At 54.6% G+C, this 19499-nt stretch overlaps 2 protein-coding genes across 3 annotated transcripts in view; one reads left to right on the forward strand and one right to left on the reverse strand.

Annotated features, from left to right (window-relative positions):
• Nucleotides 1–4812, reverse strand: part of Sart3 (spliceosome associated factor 3, U4/U6 recycling protein) — a 28361-nt gene extending 23549 nt beyond the window's left edge. Inside the window, exon 1 of one of the 2 annotated variants that reach the window (XM_051161690.1) lies at nucleotides 4367–4812. In XM_051161690.1, coding sequence (XP_051017647.1) covers nucleotides 4367–4684 — 318 coding nt within the window. In that variant the 5' untranslated portion in view covers nucleotides 4685–4812. The remainder of the gene's footprint in view (nucleotides 1–4366) is intronic. The other variant, XM_051161692.1, reaches the window with a different exon arrangement.
• Nucleotides 4813–5749: 937 nt separating this feature from the next.
• Nucleotides 5750–11520, forward strand: Iscu (iron-sulfur cluster assembly enzyme). Its single transcript, XM_051161689.1, has 5 exons — nucleotides 5750–5911; nucleotides 7373–7486; nucleotides 8337–8447; nucleotides 10287–10365; nucleotides 11381–11520. The coding sequence occupies exons 1-5, from the start codon at nucleotides 5798–5800 to the stop codon at nucleotides 11464–11466; spliced, it is 504 nt and encodes a 167-aa protein (XP_051017646.1). The 5' UTR covers nucleotides 5750–5797; the 3' UTR covers nucleotides 11467–11520.
• Nucleotides 11521–19499: the final 7979 nt, after the last annotated feature.

Here is a 19499-nt window from a genome sequence, read left to right on the forward strand (position 1 = left end):
AGAAGGCAGAGGCAGGAGGTTATCTGTGAATTCCAAGACAGCCAGGGCTATTTTAGAGAGATCTTGCCTCAAAAGAGGGAGAAACCCTGTTTAAAAAAAAACAAAAAAACAACAACAACAACAAAAAACCAGCCAAGGCTACACAGAGAAACCCTGTCTCAAAAAAACAAAAACAAAAATCAAGCAAGAATGCCTGGTGTGGTGGCGCATGCCTTTAATCCCAGCACTCAGGAGGCAAGGCAGGTGGATTGCTCTGAGTTTGAGGCCAGCCTGGTCTACAAAGTGAGTCCAGGACAGCCAAGGCTACACAGAGAAACACTGTCATGGAAAAAAAAAAAATCAAGCAAATAAGTTTGTGTCACGTGACCAACAGCAGTGCTGAGAAACCAGACTCCTGAGCTAGCAGGGTTAAGGTTAGCAGGAAAGCACCCAGGGTGCACAGATGGGGAGCACTGGCTCCTTCTGTTGAAGCCAAGCACTGGCCCACGCGTGTGGCCGGCTTGAAGAGCTGGGCTCAGGGACTAACTCACCAACTGCTCTCTAACAAATCACACCGTGACGCCGTGAACAACAGAAGCAGTGACCTGAGCAGGCTGCAGAGCTGGCCCAGAGGCATAGAGCGCTGGCCGCTCTCCCAGGGGACCTGGGCTTTGTTTCCAACACCCGCATGGCAGCTAATCACAAGGGACCCATGCCTCTTCTGGCCCAGCATCTGGAGGCTCATCACAAACCTGAAGCCCATCCCATGATCCCACGATGGGTCAACATGGCCAGAGCTGGGCCAGTGAATCAATCCCCACAGGCTCATCAGCTCTGCACTGCACCAGTGCTGCGCTGCACCTCACTGCGCCGGCTCTGCACTGCACTGCATCGGCACTGCATGACGGGCTGGGGAAAAGCACTCTTGTGGGTCAGTGTGTAAGATCAAGTGCAAACGTGACACAAGGTAAGAGCAATAGGGTGAGGTCACCAGGGATGTACTTTAGGTTCCCTGCAGGGAGAACACACATCTCACTGCATCAGAGCCCAGTTGGATGGGCTATGACCACAAACAGGAGGCCTTGCTGGTTCATGCCTACAGTCACCTGGAGCGTCTCAACGTGGGATTTCTAGATCACACTGGCCTGAGGGTGTGTCTGCGGAGAACTGTCTTGACTGCACTGGGTGAGGTAGCACACTGGGCGCACAGTCCCTAGGCAGGGGAATTCCCAACTGTGTGAATTGAGGGAGTCCCCACAGGCACACAGTCACCCACTCTCTCTGCGTCGGACAGCTGCTCCACGGTCCTGCTGCCTGGTAGTCATGCGCTATGACCCGAAGGGTGAGCAAGAATGAACCCTTTTCCCTAAGGCGCGTCTGTCAGGTTATTTACCACAGCAGTCGTGAACAAAGCTAAGACACTACACGTGGGTCTGCAAAGCAAAACCCAGAAAGTCACAGAGTAGGCGGGAGGGGGTTTGGTGACTGCTTCTCACCCTGAAAAGAGCAGGACACCTGGGTGGAGTCTGAGCACGTGCTGTGAACGCACACTGACACGCACGTCAGGACACCTGGGTGGAGTCTGAGCACGTGCCCTGAACACACACTGACACACACGTCAGGACACCTGGGTGGAGTCTGAGCACGTGCCGTGAATGCACGTCAGGACTGCGCAGCGGCTCAGTAGGCAAAGCGCTCGCAGGACACACATGAAGACCTGAGTCTGCTCTCCAGCGTCCACCTGAACAGCCAGGCACGTGAAGAGCTAACAATCCCAGAGCGGGGGAAGGAGAGCCAGTGGGGTTCGGGAAAGGAAGACCTCTAGTCTCCACACAAAACACGCACGGGCTCAGAGCCATGTCTAGGCGTGACTCCACCTATGTGTGTATGCTGCAGAGCCATCTGTGTGCAGACAATCACGCAAACTGACCCCTTAGCCGTGACCTTACCCCTGAGTACTCGGAGAGTCAATCTTCCGCAGATGTGGACTGGGACTCACAATGACGCAGGGCCAATGAGAACGTGTACACCACGTATACTGCCCACTGCAGGAAATGCATGTCACCACACCGCGTGAAGACATTTCTTCACTAAGGGCTAGAACACGGCCAGTCAGCTCCCTGTGTCTCTGAACCAATGGGACTAATCCTGGGCATGGTGGCTAAATGTCGGTAATCCAGCATGTGAGAGGCTGGCGCTGAGACAGGGGACTGCCACAAGTTTGAGCCCAGCCTAGGCAACAGAGTGAAGGGCTACCTGAGCTACACAGTCCTCTGAAGAGATGCTCAGAGCTCAACCATGTCATGCTGCTGATCCCAGAGACAGTCATGGTGGAAACAGACAACTGACTCCTACAGACTGTCCTCTGCTGTGGCGCATGTGCACCTGTCTCAAGCACAAGGTAAGGGCAATTTTAAAAAAAAGATCCTGTCTCCCAAAACAAGGACTAGAGTACTTATTATTAAAAAGTAAAAAGTATACCTGTAGTCCCAGCACTCAGGAGGCAGGGGCAGGTGGATCGCTGTGAGTTCAAGGCCAGCCTGGTCTACAAAGCAAGTCCAGAACAGCCAAGGCTGCACAGAGAAACCCTGTCTCAAAAAAACAGAAACTACTAATAATTATTAGACGAAACGACAAGTGGGACGAGCTATATCATCATTTTGTACCTAGAGGAACATTGGTGCCACACACCAGGCTTAGCTCAACTCAGTGAGCTGTGCCACACACCAGGCTTAGCTCAGTGAGCTGTTACTTCACACTGAGGGGCTGCACGTCCAACGTTGCATCGGGCCCACGGGTAACCATGAGACACCACAGCCCACCTGTGAGTGCAGACAAATCTTGCCACTTGCTCTGCACCCTGTTTCCTCGTGGGAACAGGCTTCGTCTCTTTTGGGCCCCACTCCTCCAAATCCCTCCACATCTTCTCCGGGTCCTATGAACTGGGGTGCACATTTTGGTCTTCCTGGCACAGTGGTTTACAGCTGGGCTTAACCAACAGGAGGCACTGGCAGATGTGTGGAGGAGGAAAAACACAGCAGGTCTCAGACCAAAGGTCTCAGTAGCTCTCAGGTGCTGCCTCCACGCACTTCCCAAGCACCCGAAGGCTCCCTTCACGCCTGCTGTGACTAGCTGTGGGCACCAAGCCTGCACTCCTGGTTCTCCTGCCCACACTACAGACAGTGACCATCTGTAGATCTTTGCTCAAATTACTCGAATTTAAACGTGTCACTTATGCCTGCCAGCTCACTGGAGTACAAAGGAGTTATCGCCACTATCTTATCAGGAACCATTTTACTACTATGTACCAGGCACTGGGGTCATAGTTACTATGACAACTGCACTATGCAGGAATCACGGGTTATGACAATGACATCTTGCAGGCATGATAGCTCCTAATTTACAATGGAAGCTGTTAATTAAAATTTTTAAATGGGCTAAGGACACTGTAGAAAAACTACTACAGAATTCCAGGAGGAGGAGGAGGATGGCACAGCGGTTAGGAACACTGGCTACTCTTCCAGAGACCCCAGTTCGATTGCCTGCGACCACAGAGCTGCTGACCACGGTCTGTAATTCCAGTTCCAGGGGACTCTTCTGGCCTCTGCTCAAACACGCATGCAGGCAAAACACTCATACACATAAAATACTGAAAATAAAAATAAATAAGTGTGTGGGGAGGGGAGGCCTGGGTAGGGTGGCCCTCATCTGGCTGGCGCAGCAGAGGCAAGCAGATCTCCAGGCCAACCTGGTCTACACAGTGAGTTCCAGGTCAGCCAAAGCTACATAGTGAGGCTCAGCCTCAAATCCCACCCCCACCAAAAAAAAAAAAAAAAAAAAAAAAAAGGATTCGGGCCTTTAGCTTTCAGACACAAAAGCATTTCTGTTACAGTCGCGACCATTTTTTTCCCTTCCATACCCCATCTGACGAGTATTATTCTCCTAGTGTGAGGCAGTTAAAGCATTTGGTTAAGAGGGCAGTCCTGGTCCGGAGAGACGGTTCGGCAAGCACCTGACGACCAGAGATCAATCCCAGGAACCCACACGGTAACAGACGACCGGGTGCGTGCATGCACACAGACTTGAAAAATTAAAAGGCTACGAGCCCTGGATTCAGCTCAGAACAATAAACACGTCCAGCGCAGCGATACCTTGGACAAGAGACTCTACCACGAGCCTCAGTTTCCCACAGTGAAACCGGACTGACACTCCTTCCCCAGCCGTGGGGAGAACTCGATGGAACACTCCATCGGCAAAGCTCCGAGCAGGCACCGAGCCCGCCACGCAGGGAGACCCGGAGGCTGACGACCCCTTGGCGACCTCACCGAGGGGGGCGGGCCAGACCTGGGGACCCGAGGGAAAGAGCCCGCTGCCCACCCCGGCCCACCTGCTCCTCCAGCCGCTCGATCTCCAGCTGGTTCTTCTCCTCCTCCTCGTCGTACTCCCATTCGTCCTCGCCCGGGGAGCTCTCGGCCGAGGAAGCCATGGCGTCCTCCTCATCCCCGTCGCTCTCGCTCACGCCTTCCTGCGGATGCAGGTCCCACTCTGGGCCCTTGGTCTTAGCCGCCTCCGCGGCCACAGCGCGGGACAGCGCCTTCCTCCCCACGCCGGCTGCCTTCGTCTCATCCTCCTCTCCCTCCGCCTCGGGCCTGGCCTGGGGCTCAACCTCCGGCTCGGACGCCGAGGATGCGGCCACCGTCGCCATCTTGCGCAGCCTGCGACTCTCGGGTCTTCCCTCGCCCGCCGAAGCCGGGCGAGCATCGGGCTGTCCGCGGCGTGCGCCTGATCAAAACTCCGCTTGGTCACCACCCAAGGCGGCACGGAGAGCCTCGGGAGGCCGAAAACCGTATAATATCCATCATACACCCTGTTTATACTCCTCTAAAGGCCAATATCAGGGGGAGAAAGGCCCATCAGCATAGCGTGTGTTCCGTTACAACCTTGGACGGGCGTTGGGTCTTTGAAACGGAAGTGGCGGTCATAGCGGAAGTCGTGTGTGCGTGATGTCCGTAGTTAAGGTCGAGACGCCATCTTAGGAAGGTCAAAGTCATGCTTGGACTGCAAGGCTCTGCCGGCTCTGGTGCGTGGTCGTTTCCCGGCAACCGAGCCTCGGGTGCAGACTAGAGTCCAGTCCCTCCGCGATCGAATACCCCATTCCTGAGAAAAGCCTGTCTCCCGAAGAATAAAGCTGCCTCCCCTTTTGTAACGCTTCGTACCTAGTAAAAATGTGAGTCTTGTGCTTTCATAGCCAATCTTGGTAATAAACTGCTAGATTGTGTAGGAATGTCGTGCGTTGTCATAAAGCAACGGCTTGTACAATGTAAGCTTGTTTCCTTTTTCTACTTCTCGTCCTTGAGGTAGAAAAGCATTGGTGGGTTTTCTCCGCCCACTGACTTTCTCCTTCACCAGCAAGGTTGGCGAGGCAGGAATCGTGTCTGTTTCGCCTTCCTCTGGACCCCCCAGGATTCCGTTGTGACACCTAGCGTACACTCAATATGTATTAACCCCTGAAGATGAAACGGCTGCACTAGTGAAAAGAGAATGCACCCCACAGCCACAACGAGGAGTCTAACAGGGACTTGTGCACGTTCGAATCCCAAGCGCGCCTGAGCAGCACCCACAAACGAGCCCTCCTCCGCTTCAGACCTTCCCGCTCTGCGCCCCGATCACGCCCCGCAAGGCGTGGTCAGAGAGGCCGGCCGAATGGCAAAAGCGCGCGCTTGGAACCGGAGGGCGCAAGCGCGAAGCTGCGGTGACGTCAGACGAGCGCGCCCGTCCTTCTGCGTCGCAGACGTCGACGCGAGTGCGAGCCGGCAAGATGGCGGCGGCTGGAGCGGGCCGTCTGAGGCGGGCGGCGTCCGCTCTGCTGCTCCGGAGCCCGCGCCTCCCCGCCCGGGAGCTGTCGGCTCCAGCCCGGCTCTACCACAAGAAGGTATGGGCGGGCGAGGGGGTGCGCGAGCCACCGAGGGGACCTGCAGCCGTTGCACAGATAACCAGCCCCGGGGACCCCGCGGCAAGCCCAGCCCCGCCGCTCCGAGTGTCCCCACTCCGACAGCCCAGAGGGGAGGGTCCTGGTGTGTCATGGCGGGGTCAGGGGACAGCGCGCACACATGCATGAGCACCCTCACTGGCCCTCGCCTGACCTTCTCTCCCCGATCTGAAAGGGGTCTGCGGCGCTCGGTCCACCAAATGGAAACCACTTAATTGGCGGTTTATTGTTTTAGGAGCCGATGGCCTCGGGGCGAGCCAGGCACCTAACCAACATAACCCTTCGGCTGTCGGTTGTTTGTTTTTGTTTGCCGGGAGCAGAGAGTATAGAAGGGTAGTTTGCAGGCCTCTCTGCCTTCTAGGGGCGTAAAGACCTCTTGACATGAGACTCACTCGGAAAAGCAGAAGACCTCTGCCCGAGCCACCAAAAGTCTCCATTAGATGTTGCGTAGTGGCCTCCAAATCTGCAGATAAGGCTGCCTCCTGTTGACTAGCAAAAAAAAAAAAAAAAAAAAAAAAAAGAAGAAGAAGAAAAAACAGCAACAACAAAACTGGAGGTTATTAAATGTTAGTGTGTCCCTGACTTTAATGGCTGTTTGTTCTCTTCTGGCTTGGGTACGTTTGCTCAAGGCCTTCAACCCCCAAAAGGAAGGTTGTTTTGTTGACGTTAGGAACCTGGACGTGCTGGCAGCCCTCTGGCACCAGAGGGCGCTCCTGCACCAGGTGGCGCCATGTTTATGTTTACAGCCGCGAGTGACTCATTGCCCAACCCCTCGGCCGATCTCTAACAGTCACCTTGAACCTAATGGGGAAATCTTCCATTTAGGGCCGGTTTTATTCTTGGGATTTTGTTTGGTAAAAACAGAAGTGGTGAGCCGGGTGTGATGACGCACACCTTTAATCCCAGCACACGGGATCGTTATGAGTTCCAGCCTCGTCTACACAGTGAGTCCAGGAGAGCCAAGGCTACATAGAGAAACCCTGCCTCAAAAAAAACCAAACGGGCGTGGTGGTGCACGCCTTTTAAACCCAGCACTCGGGAGGCAGAGGCAGGTGGATTGTTGTGAGTTTGAGGCCAGCCTGGTCTACAAAGCGATTCCAGGACAACCAAGGCTACACAGAAAGAGCCTGTCTCAAAAACAAGAAAACAAAGACAAAAACAAAAACAGAAGTGGTGTTTGAGCCCAAACCTGGTAACGATTTGTAAGTCAAGTGTTTGGTTGTAGTTGAAAACTCTTTGAAACCAAGATGGGGCTGAATTTTTGCCAGTGTCCCAATACGAAGGTCATCGGGAAGGAGATGAGAAGTGTGTGTCACACGTTGCTCTCCCGTCTGTCCCACTTGGATTGCTGATCTGAAAGGGAGATAGTAAAGCCCCGTAATTTCTGTAAATCTGTCCTTTCAGGTCGTGGATCACTATGAGAACCCCAGGAACGTGGGCTCCCTTGACAAGACATCTAAAAATGTTGGAACCGGATTGGTGGGTGCACCGGCATGTGGTGACGTCATGAAATTGCAGGTAGCGGCTATACCCACACAAGGCGTTGGCACACAAAGCGATTCTGTCTGATCTGTTCTGTGAGATGGACTGAGTGGCTATCATGCGTGGTGAGGGTTCTGAAACAGAGCCTCATTTCTCTCTTCACTGCCTCAGCGTAGGTCCTGCTGTCACAGCATGGGACACCTTGTGAATGTTACCGGCCAAATGAAGACCCCCAAGGAGTTAGTGCTCCCCAGTGAGGAAAGGAGTGTGCTAACCAAACCTCTCTATGGAAAGGAAGGGGCGTTGGGTGGGCTGCACCTCAGGAAGCCATAGCTTCAGCAGTCTCCTTAATGTCAGGTAGAAAAGAGCCACTAACTACAGTCGGTGCCCAGTGGGAAGGTGTTGATGGAGACCTTGATCGCAGGCTCTCCAGGGCCTGAGGAAGCTGACGGTGGCCGCAGCTGTAACCGACTTCTGCAAATAGGATTCATATGCAGTGCCTAGGGGCGAAAGCAGAACCAGTGGGCTGAGAGGCGCCGGTTCCCTACTCCTCTGCCAGCTGGGCCCCAAGTTGCGCTGTCCTTCACTGAGCTCTTTAAAACAAAACATAGCCACTGACGTCATAGCACCTGGTGTGGCCAGCAAGCCAGGGCTTGTGTGGGGCACCCGCTGTGGACCTCTGGTGTGGACAGCAGGGCTCGTGTGGGGCACCCGCTGTGGACCTCTGGTGTGGACAGCAGGGCTCGTGTGGGGCACCCGCTGTGGACCTCTGGTGTGGACAGCAGGGCTCGTGTGGGGCACCCACTGTGGACCTCTAAAGTTCTAGGCTCTTGGGTTCCAGATGTCAGGCTGTAGATTCACCTCTTGGCTCCTGTTTCTCCTCTAGATCCAGGTGGACGAGAAGGGGAAGATTGTGGACGCCAGATTTAAAACATTTGGCTGCGGCTCCGCCATTGCCTCCAGCTCCTTAGCCACGGAGTGGGTGAAGGGGAAGACGGTAAGATGCTCACAAATTCTGTAGAGCTATTTACTCCCAGCACTTGGGAGGCAGAGGCAGAAGGGTCTCTGTTGAGTTCTAGGCCAGCCTACTCTACAGAATGAGACCTGTCTCAAGAATTATAGAATTAAATCAAAATTCCCTGTGACCGTAGCTCTGGGAGAATCTGGTTATGAGTCGAAAAACAAAACATGGGAAAATGAAGATGACAGGTTCAAAGCCAGCCTGGGGCACCCGGCAGGGACTGGCACATGCACAGTCATTAGTCTCAGTTCATCTCTCTTCCTGCCCACGTACTGGTTACATCCTCACGTGGGGGTTGTGGGCCTTTTTGTTAGTTATTGTTACTAGTTAAACAGGACCATCACCAGCCCCAACAGCAGGACTGGAAGGAAAGCTTGGGGATTCCCTAAGGTCGCTGAGGTCTCCTAGAGCTGCTGTGCAGTAGTTGCTGCTTGTGTCCTCGCATCTCCTGCCTCAAGGAGTCCAGAGAGGCGCGCGCTCGATGGCACAGGAAGCCTGTGGTGGACGAGGGATTCAGGGGTGAGAGCTGAGGAGCAGTGGTCCAGGGCCTCTGAGAGGAACCGGGGAAGAGCTGTGACGTCTTCTCCGCCCTTCTCTCCACCCGAGCTCTCGGCAGCAGCTAAAGCAGAGGGCCTGTGAAGAGCTGCACCTGCTGAGGTCCAGGGGCCTCGAAACCACCCACCCTGGGCTCACAAACCTGAATCCCAGCTCTGAGGAGGATTGGGGCGTGAGTCTTCCTCAGCTACCCAGCAAGTTAAGGGTCACGCGGGCGGCGTGGGCCCTGCTTTAAAGCAGTATGCTCACGCTTCGCTCCCTCACAGGGACCTGCGGGGAAGCAGAGTCACAGGTTGGCACGCTTGCACTGCCAGCCAGCTGTAGCAGAGCCATTTATTGGGGAAGCTGAGTCACGGGTTGGCACGCTTGCACTGCCAGCTCCAGCAGGGCCATTAGCTGACCTTCCACCACCTCTCCACATGGTTCAGGCATTCCTGCTCCAGAGCTCCCCGAGGCCAGGGAGCCCCAGGCCTGCTTTTTCTGGAAGAAAATGGCTTAAAGGAAGTTAGTTAAGAACTAGCCCCGAGGGCTGGAGAGATGCCTCAGAGGTTAAGAGCACTGCTTGCTCTTCCACAGGTCCTGAGTTCAATTCCCAGCAACTACACGGTAACTCACAACCATCTGTAATAAGATCTGGTGCCCACACATGCAGACAAAGTACTGTGTACATAATAAATAAATAAATCTTTGGAAATGGAAAGAAAAAAAAAAAAAGAACTAGCCCTGAGCTGGGCAGTGGTGACACATGCTTTTAATCCCAGCCCTTGGGAGGGAGTCCAGGACAGTCAAGACTACACAGAGACCCTGTCTCGAAAAACCAAAAAAAAAAAAAGAACTAGCCTTGGGGAAGGGGAAGTGAGACTGGGCACATGCTCCCGGGACCTGGCGTTTAGAAGGCTCAGAGCCATGCTCAGAAAGTAGGAAGAGCATGTTCCTCCAACCTCAAGGTCTCCTGTCTGCCTCCCATCATCCCTTGGCTCTCAGACCCCAGGCATCTCAGGCAGAGGCTGCACAGCCGCCTAGGCAGTGCCTGCTTTCAGTGGGCAGGGCGTCTTGTTCTTGCTTACCCAGCAAGGCAGCATGAGAGTGTGTCCCCTGCTAGAGACCCCTCGGTACACAGTGGCAGTCCTGCCCAGGAATTAGTTACTGAGCAAGAGTAGCCCTGACAGCCTATCCTGAGGTGTGTTCTGGCCTTCCCTTTCACCACCTACCCTCAGTAAGATAAAGTTCACTAAAACTGCCTTTTCTCCTGCACCTCAGGTGGAGGAAGCCTTGACCATCAAAAACACAGACATCGCCAAGGAGCTCTGCCTTCCACCCGTGAAACTGCACTGCTCCAGTGAGTCGTCCCCCAGCGCCAGGCAGGCTTGGCGGTCATAAACTCCCCTTTAGGACCGCACCCTGAGACCCCCAGAAAACAGCTGCCACAGTCAGCTTTGAGGGGGATGAAGTCTGTGGTCTCATGGCCCAGAGCTCTAAGAAGTCAGGCTAAGAGGCCCTGTGCCTTGGAGCCACAGTGAACAGACACCCAGAAACACCTCAACTGGCAGCATTGCTCCCCTCAGAGGTGAGGAAATGAGGTGGTAGGAGGGCCAGAGGTAAGCCGGGGTCTCTGTTCAGAATCTGCTGTCCCCACCACACTGGCGTGACGGCTGAGCAAGGGAGACAGACAGCACCAACACACCCTGTCCACTGTGCACGCTCCCATTTCTGCCCTCTGTGCTGTCTTTGAGTTGGTCTGTGCGGTGCCTGAGGCCATTGTGCAGCAGCCACTGCACAGCCCTAGGGGAGGCCTGGTGCCCCCCTCACCCCCACCTGCAGTACACAGCCCTAGGGAGGCCTGGTACCCCAGAGCCTGCAGTCAGGAATGGGGAGTCACCCTAACACTCTACTGAGTTAGCTCCCAGCTCCTACTTCCCCCAAAGCCTCACTCTCAGTGCCTACCCTCGGTAACGCTTTGCGGTGCGGAGCTGCAGGAGGGGTGCACAGACCAGCTACCATCCACAGCTCTGCCAGCCCTCACTCTCTGGGACCTCGTGTTTGTTGTGTCTCCGCTGGGTGTTAGGCATTTTGTGTTGTGCAAATGCCCTCACTGTCCCCACAGACCGTCCCTGCCTGTGCCCGTCTAGGGTACTCTGGCTTAAAGAGATTCTCTTAAGACCGCTCCCAGGCCAGGCAGGGGCTCGGGCAAAGCTGGTCACCAAGCCTGAGTCACAGCCTCTAAACCCACTCCCCGTCGGTGTCCTCTGACCACACACGCCATCACACGCACACACGCGCTCACACACACACTCTAAATAGACATGGATCGTAAAGATGCACACACAGTGACGCCTGCCCTCCGTGCCTTCCAGTGCTGGCGGAGGACGCCATCAAGGCCGCCCTGGCTGATTACAGACTGAAGCAGGAGTCCCGGAAGGAAGAGCCACAGCAGCAGTGAGCGCTGCAGCCGCTCCCGCCTCCACAGACTGCTGCCTGCCGCACTCGCACCACATCACAGAAGCTACGAGAAATGCACACTGTTCGCCATTTGCACTGTGGCTCTGGCTGCACCCATCCCGTGTCCTTTCAGCTCACTGTGTCCTTAGTGCCATTAGTATCTTGATTTGTTTGATGGCCTGGGTCTGAAATCAGCACCGAAGTCTTAAGCTTTGCAGAGTGACAGCGAGTTGTCCCTTACCTGGGGGAGATTGCCAGCAGAATGCCTCCTTCTGGTTACTTGGTAGAATTTATTACTGTGTATTTAATAGATCTGCATATATATTATAATAAAAGAATGTGAGACGATAGCGTTCTCCAGCGAGCCTGTCTCTCGACTTCTTCACCCCTAGTGCAGCCCAGAGCCCTTTGGGGTTCCCAAAGGCCAGACTGAGATGGGCGACACCGCACACCAGATGCAGTAGCCACTTAGGTGCCTTTGCAAGGGTAGAGGATATGGCCAGTGCTCCTCGCTGGCCAGAGCACTCTGGGAGATACGGTCAGTTCACAATGGTGCCGAGGGCTCCTGCAGTAATTCCACTGCTCTGTGAAAGTCAGAAACTAACCCAGGAAGCTGGCTGAGACCCTAACCCTGTGGGCCAAGCAGGCAGCCTCGGGTGAGGTTAGACTGCTGCCCTCAAGGCGCGGGGCTCCAGCCTCCTGGCCGTTCTAGCCTTCCGGAGGCCGCACCGGCTTTGTGGTGAACAGTGAGCTAAGGCAGAGTGAAGAGGCCCGGCTCATCGGCTCTTGGTGGCACCTGCCTGTAAACCCAGCACGTGACGGGCTGAGGAGGAAGATCAAAGGTTTGAGGGCAGCCTAGGCTATGTAGGCTATGTCTCCCTGACTTGGACAGCCCACTCCTGCCCTGAGCTGCCCAGTTGTGTAGTTCAGCGAAGCGCCCTGTTGTCTGGTGCTGGGACAGCCCCAGTGAACTTCAAAAGCAAGCTGTTTTCTGATGGTGCCTTTTTTGTCCGGGCATAAGCAAGCTGGCTCTTAAATCATTCTTTATTTAAAATATTCTGGGTTCTGGCGAAGGGCTCAGAACTTCAAAGGCCACTTCTTCCACCCTCTGGAGACCGCAGGCCAGAGCCCATCAGAATCTCAAATTAGCCCCTGGGTGGGGCCATGTCGAATTGTCCTGCAGGGTGTGTTGTGCTGTGTAAACCAGTCCCTTATTCGTGGCCATGCTACAGTTGCACACCCTATTTGTGATTTTAAAATGAGACACATGAGTCCCAGCTGACAACTGAATTCCACACATCAGAAGTTGTCGGCCTGACCCTGAGAATGTGTGAGTGCTGCCACACAGGTCCAAATTTTCTATTTTTTCTTTTCTCCACACAGGGTTTCTCTGTGCAGCCTTGGCTGTCCTGGACTCACTTTGTAGACTAGGCTGGCCTGGAACTCACAGCGATCCGCCTGCCTCTGCCTCCCGAGTGCTGGGATTAAAGGTGCTCACAGGTCCAATTTGTATAACTTACTGTAAACTTACTCTGCAGACAGGACAACTTTGGGCCCCATGAGCCCCATGTGCCACTTGTTGAGCCTGAGGGGGTTTGTCACAGTCCCCCTCTGTGTCTGAGGACCCTGAAGTGACTCTCCCATGCAATGGCTGCTATTTGGGGGAGGAGGGTGGTTTTTATTTTTTGTTTTTGTCTCATTCAAAAGTTGGTGAATCACTAAGGCCCTTTTGATTTTCTCATCCTTTATTGGCAGCCGCTAAGGGAGCTGCACCTTTAAACACATCAGCTGGCGGCTCTGGGCTGCCCAAGCCTTGTGCCCTGTCCTTCCTGGTAGATCACCATCTCACCATCATCAATACCATCTCACCATCAGCACCACCATCTCACCATCACCACCATCTCACCATCACCACCATCAGCACCACCATCTCACCTTCAGCACCACCATCAACACCACCATTACTACAGACCCATTTTCCACAGCTGACTCTCCAATGGATGCCATAAGCCGGGTGCTCACTTGAGACAACTCCTGGGCTCTGCCCACCCCAGTCGAGTAGGAACATAACGGAGCAGAGAGGAGATACAGGCATGGTGTAACCCAACCACGGCCTCCGTCCCTGTGACGGGGTACTCTAGGCCCGATGCACCCCCATGTTGTCCTATATCAGGACTACTGCCCCTTCACACTGTTGCCGTCCCTCTTTCCCCTGAGAGAGTTCTAGTTAACACTCAGAGGCGATAAGACATGGCTCAGCCGCTGGAATCCCAAGCATCCCCCCACGCTTGCGGTCTAGGGGCAAAGGGCTTGGCGAGAACAGCTCACGCTGCCCCGCTGGTCCTTTGGCTCTGGGATCCTGCTCCCTTTCCCACAACAGCAGGGTCCCCAGAGAGAATTCCCCATCAGGGTACTGATCATCCACTTCAGCCCCCAAAGGCTCCAGACAGCCCCGCTCAGCTTCCTGGTAAATCAGACTTGGGCGGCCTCGGGCTCTGAGCCTCCTCCCTGGTCTTCAGGGGAGCCTGGTGGAGGACTGTGTGCTAGCTAACTAAGCTGAGGGTCCCTGGGGAGAGCGCCTCCACAGGACCCTGCTCAGCTCATGTGAGTAACGCTGAAGGAGAAGTTTGCAGTGCTGTGAGGACACATAGAAAGTGCCCAGCACAGAGTACGCCATAGGCGCTTACTAAATGCTCACTCCTCCATAGGATGGTACCTTACCACACTGCAAGGAAGGAACCAGAAAGATATACTTCAGCCTTTCTTGAAGCCTCCCTCCCTCCCATTCCTTCCTCCCATCCCCCCCCCCCCCTTCTCTCTCTCAGCTTACTCCTCACAGTGGGCTTGCCTCGCCCAGTTAATTTCTAGCCTGTCATCTCTATCTTCCCTAGAGGGCCTCAAGACTATTGGCCCCTCAAATGGCAATCGCCTGAACGCCGCCGCCTTCCAGACAGGCTCCCAGCAGCCACAGCTAAACTGACACAGGCCTGGTCACTACACCACCACAGTCACTCTAGATCTTCTTGCTGAGAGAGATCACCTCTGAAGCATCCCTGACACCAACACAGGCCCCTTCTGTCACCTTCCTTCAGACCCTGCCTATAGCCAGGGCCCTGGGACAGGCAGGAGGCAGAGCTTGTCCCTAACTCCTGGGCAATGGTCTCTGCTTGCTTGCAGTCTGCAGTCGCCCTGTCTACAAAGTGAGATAGTTGGATCCCATGAGCCATATTCCCCTCCAGCTCAAACAAAAAGATTCCACAGACTCGGAAAACTCATTTTAGCCAATAACCAGAGCAGGCCAGTGCATGATTCATCCACTGTCTCTGCCTGGAACAACCCCTCCTCCCCTCACCCCAACCTCAGCCACTGGGACAGGGAACACAGGACAACAAGATCCCACCACCCCCCTGCCTGTCTGCCACTGGCATTTTCTTTTTCTCTTTTTTTCTTTCTTTTTTTTTTTTTTTTTTTTTTTTTTTTCTTTTTTTTACCCAGCCTCAGAACTTCTCGATCTCTGTCTGGAACAACTTGGGGGAAGTCCGGTCCCCCTGGGATCCCACCAGCCGGAGGAAACAGCGGCAGAAGTGTTCAGGAGAAAGTGCTGAGGCAGCAGGCAAGCAGGGGATGCTGGCCCAGGGACGGCTCTGCCTACTGGCCCAGCTCTCAGCTCTGCAGGGTCAGCACTTCAGGGAGACACCGGGCAGGACAGCAGGAGGAGGGTCCCTGCTCACAAAGCCAGCTCTTTCAGCTTGCTGAGGACCAGGTCCTCCCAGCCTGCCATGGTGAGGGAAAGCTGGGTCCCTTAAACCTCAGTGACCATCCTGGCTAGTTTTATGTCATCTTGACACAAGCTAGAGTTACTGGAAAAGAGGGAACCTCAATTGAGAAGATGCCTCCAAAAGATCAGGCTGTAGGGCATTTTCCTCCTAAGTGATTGATGGGGGAGGGCCCAGCCCACTGTGGGTGTGGCCATCCCTGGGCTGGTGGTCCTGGGTTCTATAAGAAAGCAGGCTGAGCCATGAGGAGCAGCAAGCCAGTGAGCAGCACCCTCCCTGGCCTCTGCATCAGCTGCTGCCTCCAGGTTCCCTGTCCTGCTTGGGTTCCTGTCCTCACGCTTTAGAGGATGAACTGTTATGTGGAACTGTGAGTGAAATAAACTTTTTCCTTCCCAAGTTGCTTATGGTCATGGTGTTTCATCACAGCGAGAAGTGACTCTAAGTCGGTGGCCATCAGCGGCAGGGTATCTTAGCGCAATCTAAGGGTAGAAAGGGGTTTCCTTACCTCTGAAAAGATCATTTGCAGGGAATGACAGCTGGCATCGCTTGCAAAATGTTGAGAGCATTCTCATCAACAACAGACTCAGGATAATCAGCCCTCACCCCTGAGGAGGCTGGCATGGACTTCACCTCTAGCTGTCACCAGCTGACCACACAAATGTTACCATCGCCAGCATCACTTCCTCCACCATCATCCATTCTCCCACACCATTCTGTGCGCCCCCTCTGTTGCTGCCACCTCCTTCACCATCACCTCCTCCGCCCTCACACCCTCCGCCCTCACATCCACATTCTCCATTACCATAGTCACCACAAGGGCCTGAAGCGTGACTATTGCAAACCTCCACACACACCCTAAAAAGCATGCCTACCCATGGTCACCTATAGCCCAGGGCAAGGGAAGTCTGAGTCCACCCTCAGACTGGTGGCCACTCTGGTCCGAGAGCCACAGCATCTTCCCTGGGCTCCAGCTGGGCTCCCTGCCCCACATCTGTGCTGCAGCCTCAGAAAAACCCCTCTAGATCCAGGTGTGGTGGCTTCCCAGCACTCAGGAGGCAGAGGCAGGTAGAGCTCTGTGAGCTTGAGACCAGCCTGGTCAACAAAATAAAATAAAATAAATAAAGCAAGTCCAGGACACCCAAGGCTGCACAGAAAAAGCCTGTCTCAAAACAAAATAAAATAAAAAATGAACTCCACCAAACCAACCTCACAGCAGTTTATTTTTTTTTCAGGAGGGGGAAGTGTTTCAAGATAGGGTTTCTCTATGTAGCCCTGACTGTCCTGGACTTACTCTATAGACCAGGCTGGTCTAGAACTCATAGAGATCCTCCTGCCTCTGTCTCCCGAGTGCTGGAATCAAAGGCGTGCGCCACCACCGCCGGCCTCACAGGAGTTTCTGAAAGGCAACCATTTGTATGAAATAAAGGCTGTGTTTCTGTTCTAGCCAGAAGGTCTTTCTGAATGCCTTTGTTCAAGAGCCAAATTCCAGGGCTGGGGCTGTAGCTCAGCCTGTAGAGCTCTTGCCTTGGGTCCCACCCCCAGCACTGCACTCACGGGGTGGAGGCAGGAGGACCCTTGGCTACACAGCACAGGTTGCCAGGGGCAGGTTGAAAGCAGAGCAAGGCAAGCAAGAAAGCAGAGTCCAGGCCTCCAGCAGGCCCTGTCTGGAAGCACTGGTCCTCTGCCACTCCCATTTTCACTTATTCTAAACAACGCTAGCACAGCCGTCCTCTTGTGTCCACCCTGGTGCGGGCTCATGGGCAAAGTTCTAGAAAAGACTTTCTGATCTTCGCTCAGTGGTGCCAGATGCCACCTTCCAGGAGGGCTGACTGTCCCCTACCAGTCTGCTCAAAGCCCGATGTGCTTAGAATGAGACCAAGGCAAGATGGGCTGAAAGTTATGGGAGAAGCCGGGCACAGTGGCGCACGCCTTTAATCCCAGTACTTGGGAGTCAGAGGCAGGTGGATCACTGTGAGTTCGAGCCCTGCCTAGTCTACAAAGTGAATCTAGGACAGCCAAGGCTACACAGAGAAATGCTGTCTCGAGAAAGAAAAAGAAAGAAAGAAAAAAGAAAGTTATGGGAGAAAGCAAAAGCCCAGGTTGGCCCAGGTCGCCAGCACAACTCTGCATAGGCTGGGCGTGTGAGGAGATTTGACCTTTGGGCTCAAGATGCTCAACTTGGGTTAGATAGAAGAAGGGAGGTCCCCAGGGTGCAGGGCTGTTGGACAGCGGAAAGGGTACAAAGGAGCTTGGGTGACTGGGGGAGGGGGAGGGAAGTGGCTTGACCCCCTTGGGGTAGATTCCAGAAGGAGGAGCCAGTTTGTTTTGAGACCTCATGGAAGGGCTGAGCGGTTTTGCTCAGGAAGAATGGCTCTGGCAGCCCCCCCAGCCCCTGCTTAACAACAGCATCTCAGATCGAAACGGGTCTGAGGAGGGCACTTGGCACCCATCCCTGCCCAAAATCCAGCACAAGCCTCATTTCCCCCTAAGTCAGAGACACAGCTGAAGCCCAGAAAGGGCAAGTGACCTGATCCAGGTTGCACAGCCCAGCAAGGGGCTGAGGGCAGTCATTCCTCTCAGGGCTCCTGGCCCAGGGCCTGCCCGAGGACCCTCCTCCATCACAGACCTCTGGAGAACCTCAGGGTGATGGGCTGGGTTCTCAGCTTCCCCCCACATGCTGAATCTGGGGCCCAACAGGCAGGGCTGAGCCACTCACTCGCCACCTGGAGTAGGGCCTCTCAACAAGTCCCCTTCCGTTAGAGGAAGATCAACAGGTCATGGGTGCACACGAGGTGCCAGGCCACCACACGCTCTGCCACATGAGTGCCCCCCTCAAGCAGCTCCACTATGTGAGCAGACAGACAGGAAGAGAGAGGCCGGCTGTAGTCAGGGACTCTTTGCCAAGCCACAAGAGACAAATGCAGCACCCCAAAATGGAGAAGCTGCCCAGGGTCCTGAGAAGTCTGAGCTCACTGGCCTTGGGTTCCTTCCCCTAAAACACTCACTCATCCATCCATCCATTCATTAACTCACTAACTCATTCATTCATTAACTCACTTACGCAAAGCACTGTCGTAAGTGTGGGAGTTCAACCTTCCAGTGCTGAAGCTCCACTCAGACACTTTCTGGCTGTGTGACTTTGGGCAGGTCACCACACCTCTCTGAACTCCTGGGTCTTTCCTCAACAGAAATAGTTAAGTGACCTCGTTGATGCTCTCAGCTCTGTGAGGGCCCGTAGCACTAGGAAGGGCTTAGTTTCAGGGCCTTACCCGGTTATCCCAGCAAGAGGCTCTAGAGTTGGAGACCCCCCTGAGCTACTCGCTGTCTCAAAACAAACAAAATCAAGTGTTGATTGCCATCGCTGCCTGCCCACACTGGCGCTCAAGAAGGGGTGGGGATTCTACAGTAAGATATACATGCTGAGGAAAGGCAGAGCTGTGGGGCTGGGGGCAGGAGCCTCTCATGGCACAGCTTGCCCAGGAGCAGGTACAGAGGAATATCCAACACCTAGTGTCACCCACCGACCCCCAGCTCCTCACCTATGGGTCTGGAGTGTCACACTCCTTCCTCAGCACCTATTAAGCACCTGTTGATCTGACTACCCAGGCCTGGGGGGAGGCGTCATGAGGCTCTGAGCAGGGGTGGGGGAGTGGGGGCGAGAGGTCACAGTGGGGGGAGCACAGCACCCTTCTGAGAGCCTCCACCAGTGGGGAAGCAGTAACGGTACAAAAATGTTCCCCTAAAGATTCCAGCCTGCGCCTCCCAGCCAGGCAGAGCATCCAGAGGCTCGAGATGGGGGCAGGAACTGCTTAAAGTCAGGGCGTGGACTAAATGCTGAGATTAACCCAGAAACCTCACACCCTCCCCCCAACTGTGCCTGGAAGAGGCTGTCCCCACGCAGACTCCTAAGGAAGGAACTGTAGCCTGGTTCCCCGATAATGAACCCCAGGGTCCTCCAACTCCCCTACACACAGCCTAGCACCTGGCCCAGTGCGGGGGCAAGGCCTCCCCCAGCCATGTCACCAGCCATGTCTCCAGCTGCTGACCCAGACAACATTCAAGCCCTGGCCACAGTCACCTTGTCCCTAAGGGGAGATGAGAAACAGCTGAGCTGTGACCCTTAATGACCTCACTGGACACCCCACACACGCCCAGGGATGTGGGGGTGGGTCAGAGGGCCAGTCTCTCATTCTCACATGCACAGGGTCTCGGGGGCTCCCCTGATGACAGCCTCTGCTCTGGTTTCCCAGCCCTGGGG

This window comes from Acomys russatus, chromosome 19, assembly GCF_903995435.1.
Source record: "Acomys russatus chromosome 19, mAcoRus1.1, whole genome shotgun sequence".
Taxonomy (NCBI): Eukaryota; Metazoa; Chordata; class Mammalia; order Rodentia; family Muridae; genus Acomys; species Acomys russatus.

Excerpts from the sequence above, each read along its gene's own strand:
- Iscu (XM_051161689.1), top strand. The coding sequence starts at position 5,798 with ATGGCGGCGGCTGGAGCGGGCCGTCTGAGGCGGGCGGCGTCCGCTCTG. Across the intron at positions 5,912-7,372 it reads CCCGGCTCTACCACAAGAAG|GTCGTGGATCACTATGAGAA; the intron begins GTATGGGCGGGC and ends CTGTCCTTTCAG. Across the intron at positions 7,487-8,336 it reads GTGACGTCATGAAATTGCAG|ATCCAGGTGGACGAGAAGGG; the intron begins GTAGCGGCTATA and ends TTTCTCCTCTAG.